This window comes from Halyomorpha halys, unplaced genomic scaffold (assembly GCF_000696795.3).
Source record: "Halyomorpha halys isolate HHAL.00 unplaced genomic scaffold, Hhal_1.1 Scaffold670.1, whole genome shotgun sequence".
Lineage (NCBI taxonomy): Eukaryota > Metazoa > Arthropoda > Insecta > Hemiptera > Pentatomidae > Halyomorpha > Halyomorpha halys.
Window position 1 is genome coordinate 553941 of NW_027106188.1, and position 6134 is coordinate 560074.

Below are 6134 nucleotides of genomic sequence, written 5' to 3' on the forward strand. Positions count from 1 at the left end.
ATAAGTATTTACAAAAAAAAAAAACTATTCTACAAGATAAAAATGTTGAAGAGCAAATCATGCTCTTGCATTGTTTTTCAGGTAATGTAAAGAGCCCTCCTCCATGTTATCATGTCCAGTATGAACGAGGGGCAACCAGTTAATTGTAAAATTCTTCTGGTTAAATTAAGAAAATTTAACTAAAAGTAAATAAAAAAAAAGCCGGGAATTGTTTTGTATAAAAATTTTTATTAATGATATTGAGATTATACCTGACTTTCCTGTTTTGGGATTTGTTACTTCTTCGTATTTTGGTCTCCAGGTGAGGAGGGTATGTTCTAAATATAGTTTAAGGCATTCTTGAAAACTAAAATTCAAATCCTTACAGAAATTATGAAGAAATGCTAAATCGATTCCCTGGCAATTCATCAAACTCAATAACAGAGTTCTTTTGCCTTCATGAGTTTCACAACGACTATCTGCAACTGATATAGATATATATAAAAAAAATTTCAATAAAAAAATTAAGGCAAATTCGTATATTGCAGAAACATTTTTAATCAATAGGAACAATAAAAATTAGATTAATTATTTTATATATGCTTGTTTGAGAGTGGTTTAGTTTATTCTTAATTTAAAACCAATCTTGATCCTTTATTTCTATCAACTTTTATTCATTAAAATTTTTCCAACATTTCGGCCCTCAGGCCATTGAGCCTGATATAGCATATTCTCAAGGATACTTCAATATTGATGTCATTTTTTTCTCAAAATGTTAAAACTGCAGGCTAATTGCCTTTGTCCCACTTACTAACTTTTTGTACAAAATCTTTTCTTAGATTTAAAACCTTTTTTACACAACACTTTTCTTCCTTCCTTCACTTATCTTTTACAACTTAAAAACAGTTTAATGTTTAATGAGGGCCGAAACATTGGAAAAATTTTAATGAATAAAAGTTGAGAGAAATCAAGGATCAAGATTGGTTTTAAATTAAGAATAAACAATAAAAATGTTAGAAGACATAATTTGCATTAAAAAAAATATGAAGACATTAAAATGTATATAGAAAGTAAATCCATTCGGGATCATCACCCACTGCCAGTTCCACTCTTCTATTGTGTCCTCCTAGACAATGGTTTTCCATTTTTGAGGGTCCTCCCCAATTCTAATTTGGATATTTTATGGCAAACCTACTGAGTCTTCTTTCTTGTATGTATATTTCAACATGTCTTCTTGCAGCAGGTCAAGAGGAACCCCTCCTGCTAAGACTTGCACCACCTGATGAGACGCACTCTAGCAAGCTCTAGTGACTTGCAGCAGAGTTTTCCGCTGATTCATTGCCAACTTGATTTTCTGCCGACATGTAAGGTTCCAGGTTCCAGGCAGTGAACTCTTACCTCAGAATGCTCACAATAACTTCCTTATACATGGTCATTGTAGCTGGGTATCTGAGGCCCCAGAAAGCAACCCCATATGACTGACTGTTCAAGGCTAGTGCCACCCAATTTTCTAGGTAGTCAAAATGAGGAGTTACATTAAATCCTCAACCGCATTTTATGCCCAAGATAAGTGACCACTTTGCTCAAACATATTCTTCTATCTTCAATAATTAGATTTATAGGGCGGGTTCTATCCATTTTACCAGTTGGCACCAAAATCTTAGCTCTGCCGTTGAAGGACACTACTGTAGCCAAATCATCCACATAGGCAATTGCAGGGAACCGCCCCTCTTGCAACACAAATATTTTCTAGACAAAGCGTTAACAGATATACCTTTACAGGAAATTTTTTCTTGTTCTGAATTCTTGTCCTTAATTCATATGTTCGAACACTTAATCCTGAAATTCCCTTTATAGGTAAAACATAAGGTACTATACAAGAAAGAATAATTTATGAACTCTAGATCAAAATGGATTCTGTCCATTTTCTGACAAAATTTATTCGGCACCAGAATTGTCAATTATTTTTGGGAATTAATCCCTGTCTGTTTTAAATGTTTTGAGTCACATTACATCTTATCACTGATTTTTAGATCTTTGAAGTCAGCTGTTCAAAGCAAAATCAAAATGAATCATAAATAAAAAATTTACATTTTGATCTGGAGCTCCCCAATTGAAAATTTCAAGTTAAAGAAAAATTACCTTTAGGCGGAATTCCAAAACGTTGTAACTTTCTAAACCATTCACTTTTCAAGTAAGTTTCAGTAAAACTTCTGTAGTTGAATTTTTTTTTAACAAGCATCGAATAATACTTTCCAACCAAGGCTACTGATGAAGAATTTTTCAAATTACCAGCTTGATTTCTAAAAGCCAAAAAGGATATTCACAATATTAATGAAAACATATTTTTTCTTTATCCTTATTTTAAAGAATTGAAAATATGCTTACACCAACAATGTTCAAGATTTTGCTTGAAATATTAAAAAACAAACAAAAAACCCATTAATATCAAATAAAGATTTTTGCTAATATATTAACTTTAAAGTTATTTCTTTAAAATACATAATACTTCTTGATTCAGCATGATTAGGTGCTCCTAGAGTTCAATATAAGGAAATATGGGTGTTGGAGTTCTTTAAAGGATTACATTTTAGACTAAAGAATCATTAAAAACTGTTGGTATATAGGCATTGATGATCAAAAGGTTTTACACCTTTAAACAAAAACAAACAAACTGATGGTATATTTTATAAATCAATAAAATAAATACAGTTTACTCTACCGATTAATTTTATAAAATATATTTTCTATTTTAATAATGGTATTCAAAATTTTCAAGATAACAATTAAATCTATTCCAAGAATTCTAAAAATTTCCGTGATAATAGTAAGCTTTGAGACTCCAGAAGTTCAATACCAATATCACAAATCTTCTTACCAAATATAATCCTCCCATCTAATCCTAAGGAGTTAGCTTGGTTTAATGATGATTACATTTTTATTAATTTGTTTATCATTAAGCTTGATCAATTAGATATAATTTTAATTTATAGCCTTCCATTCAATAGAAATTTAAAAAAAATAAAATAAATTGTAATACATACTGCAGTAAAAATAAAAATTATTACAATGAGGGAATTTAAAATATGTAAGATAGATCAATAAAATTTCTGTAAGATACATAATAAAAAAAAAAAATCAAACCTTGCATAGAATTCAAGCCACCTAAAAGCAGATTCTTGCTGAAATAAACCGAAAAGACTCAAAGCTAATTGTAAATCAACATTTCTTGAAAAAACAACTCTAACTAGGACGTTCCTTAGTTTGTCTTCCATCAAAATTTCCATTTGTTTTAAATTTGCTAGAGCCTAAAAAATAAAATTTTAATTTAAAATAAACTCAAAACAAAAATAATCATAACCTGTAAAATAAGGTTGTACATTCAATCATGAATAAAGCATCACTAATAAAATAATATATAACTCTAAAATATTTGGTCATTAAGAGAAAACATCCATTCGTCTTATTAATTTTTTTTTCTACTTGCCTATACATGAAATACTCAGTAAAGAAAAGTATTTTATTATAGCCAGTAAATATTCCAAATCCGAGTTTCAACAGAAATACACGTTTTAGAGTCCTCTGAATCCAAATAATCAAGTCCCACAAAATTGTCTTTGTGAGTATGTATATGTATAACCTGAATATGCCTAATAGCACTTGTGCCCCATGTGGCCAAAATAGTAAAAAAGAGACTCTCTAGCTAGAGAAGAGACTAAGGGCATGAGTAAGCCATTTTTTTCTCTGGGCAAATAATCAATGGAAATTATTATGTGTGAGTAGAACATTTAGGAAGTGTCTCCCCAGCAATAGAGGAAAGGGCTGCGAAGGAAGGAATCATGGGAGTAAGTTCATCTCTTTCAATATCTTTTACTTCTTCATCATCATCACGAACAGCTGCAATTTCAATAGACCCTATATCAAAATTCATTAGCCCCTTCTACCCAAAAAAGTTTCCTTTTGGCCACCCCCTGCAACCATGAGTAAATTATTTAATATTTTTTTCCTGTCAATTTATATTTTCTTTTCTTTGTAATTAATTCTAATAGTTTGTTCTGTCAATTTGTTTTATTTTTTTTTTGTAATTAATTTCCAAATTCCACATCACAAGTTTAAGAAAGTCCACTTTACATATTTTTGTTTACCATTTTCTACAAAACAGTTCAAACGATTTTGAATAAACTCATCATATCAATGTAAAATCAAGTGGTCTTTAATATGAACTAGGTCATATTCTGATTGAAATGGTTTAAATACCAAATTAAAAAAAAAAATTTTGTTTATTGGAAATAATTAACCATTTCCCATACTTAGCAGTAATAAACAATAGATAAAAATGAACTATAAAAGTGGTTGTTATGTCAATAGTCATATATTTTTGATTGCCATAACAACTATTGAAACAAGGAAACATAGTTACAGTTGTTCTTTTACCAACCCAATAAGTATAAATGAAATAAGTAGAAGAATTTCCATAATTTTGAAACAAGCAAGGATTAATTTAAACTCTTAAACTTTAAAGTATGGTAATAAGTGGAAGTAGTGTGTAGAGCATATTGTACAAGATTTTTTTAAATAAAAAACATATGTCAATTAATGTGATAGTAATTTTAACACTAATTTTTTTTCTTTCCTTAGCATCTAGATAAGGAGAGTATTACAATCAGGTCAAATTTCTGATGTGTAGTTTTAAACAGATCGTTTTAGAGAACCCCTGAGTAAAGTAAGCATTTTCAGCCATTGATAACAACTGCTCAATAGCTAAATAAAGCCCTTTAAATTTTAATACATAACATAAAACTTTGAAAATTTGGATCAGTGATGGCAAAGACATGGCGTATTGAAGTTTGTATCCTTGTTTTAAAATTATTTTGCTCAGAGTCCCATGAAAATCCATTCACTTCTGGTTTGTTGATATTTATACATCTCCCAGAACATTCCAGATATTCCTTTGAAGTATAATTAAATTGTCTAATAACATGCACTAAACAAATTAAATCTTTATCATACTGATTAATATTTAACACTATACAGTAAGGAATTATTGTATAGGTCTTAGCAGCCAAAATAATAAGGAAAGTTGAGTGAGTGGACACACAAGATTTTTTAAAAATGGTTTAAATAGCTTTTTAAATTGAATTAAATATAAATATTATAGTAATATAATGTCTTTAAAAGCTTATATCTTTAGAAGCTGGACTAAAACACGTATGTAAAAGTCAACTCAGTTTTAGCTATAGAAATTATTAATAATTAGTATAGAATAGAATTTATTAAATACTTACTTCAAATGGTAATAAAGTCCAAATTATAGTTTGAATTCTGTAAACAGAAGTCAAATTGTATGGTAAATCACGAAACGTATTCTGAAAAAAAAAATTTTTTTTTCAAATGTAAAATATAAAACAAAAAATAGTACATACTAGCACTTAAAAAGACAAAAACAAAGGAGCTATTAACCATTGGAATTGATTGTAAACTTTTTTAAAAAAAAAAATTAAATTGAAAATCTTGAAATATCATCATTTGCGTACATTTAATTATAAGTCTTATGTCTGAGAAAACGTGTAAGAAAATCTGGCTTCAGCTGCTCTGACATGAACAGAGAGGAAGTCTTACCAGGTGGGGGAAGAAAGCCATTTCAGAACGGTAGGGGAAGAAAGATTCAGGATGTAAAACTATACAATCAATGATTGATACAAAAGTGATTTATTAATCTTTTGATATAAGAAGATGGTCAGGGTTGCGGTCAAAAGAGAAAAAAATATTTTTTAACTATTTAATGTCTGACATTTCGCCCCACTTTGCAGGGCTTCATCAGGGCTGTTCAAAGCGATAGGTTAAACTGGTTTAATAAACTTTCCTTCCTTTTTGACATTGATCAAGTCTCATTCATTATTTTGTAACAAAATTTAAAATTTATTACTATGCTGATATTTTAAATACCAGGGCATTCAAAAAGTCCTGTCGTTTTTCGTTTGTTCGTTGTTTATTTTGATTCTAGAGTGTTTGCTAATTAATCCCGTTCAATACAACTTTTATACATGTAAAAACAAATGTTTATACTTTATGAATAGGAGGCTAAGGAGGATTAATTTAATGCAGTCACCATCCAACTGTCTAGTTAAAATGATTCCAGTTGAAACTCAAATTCG

General features: G+C 29.4%; 1 protein-coding gene across 3 annotated transcripts in view; it reads right to left on the reverse strand.

The window, feature by feature from the left end:
* The window catches only part of rod (rough deal), a 39950-nt gene that overhangs the window by 10207 nt on the left and 23609 nt on the right, over positions 1-6134 (reverse strand). For all 3 annotated transcript variants that reach the window (XM_014427778.2, XM_067053716.1, XM_014427779.2), the window contains 4 exons: positions 5265-5345; positions 3124-3287; positions 2122-2282; positions 252-464 (listed from right to left, as the gene is read on the reverse strand). In XM_014427778.2, coding sequence (XP_014283264.1) covers positions 252-464; positions 2122-2282; positions 3124-3287; positions 5265-5345 — 619 coding nt within the window. The remainder of the gene's footprint in view (positions 1-251; positions 465-2121; positions 2283-3123; positions 3288-5264; positions 5346-6134) is intronic.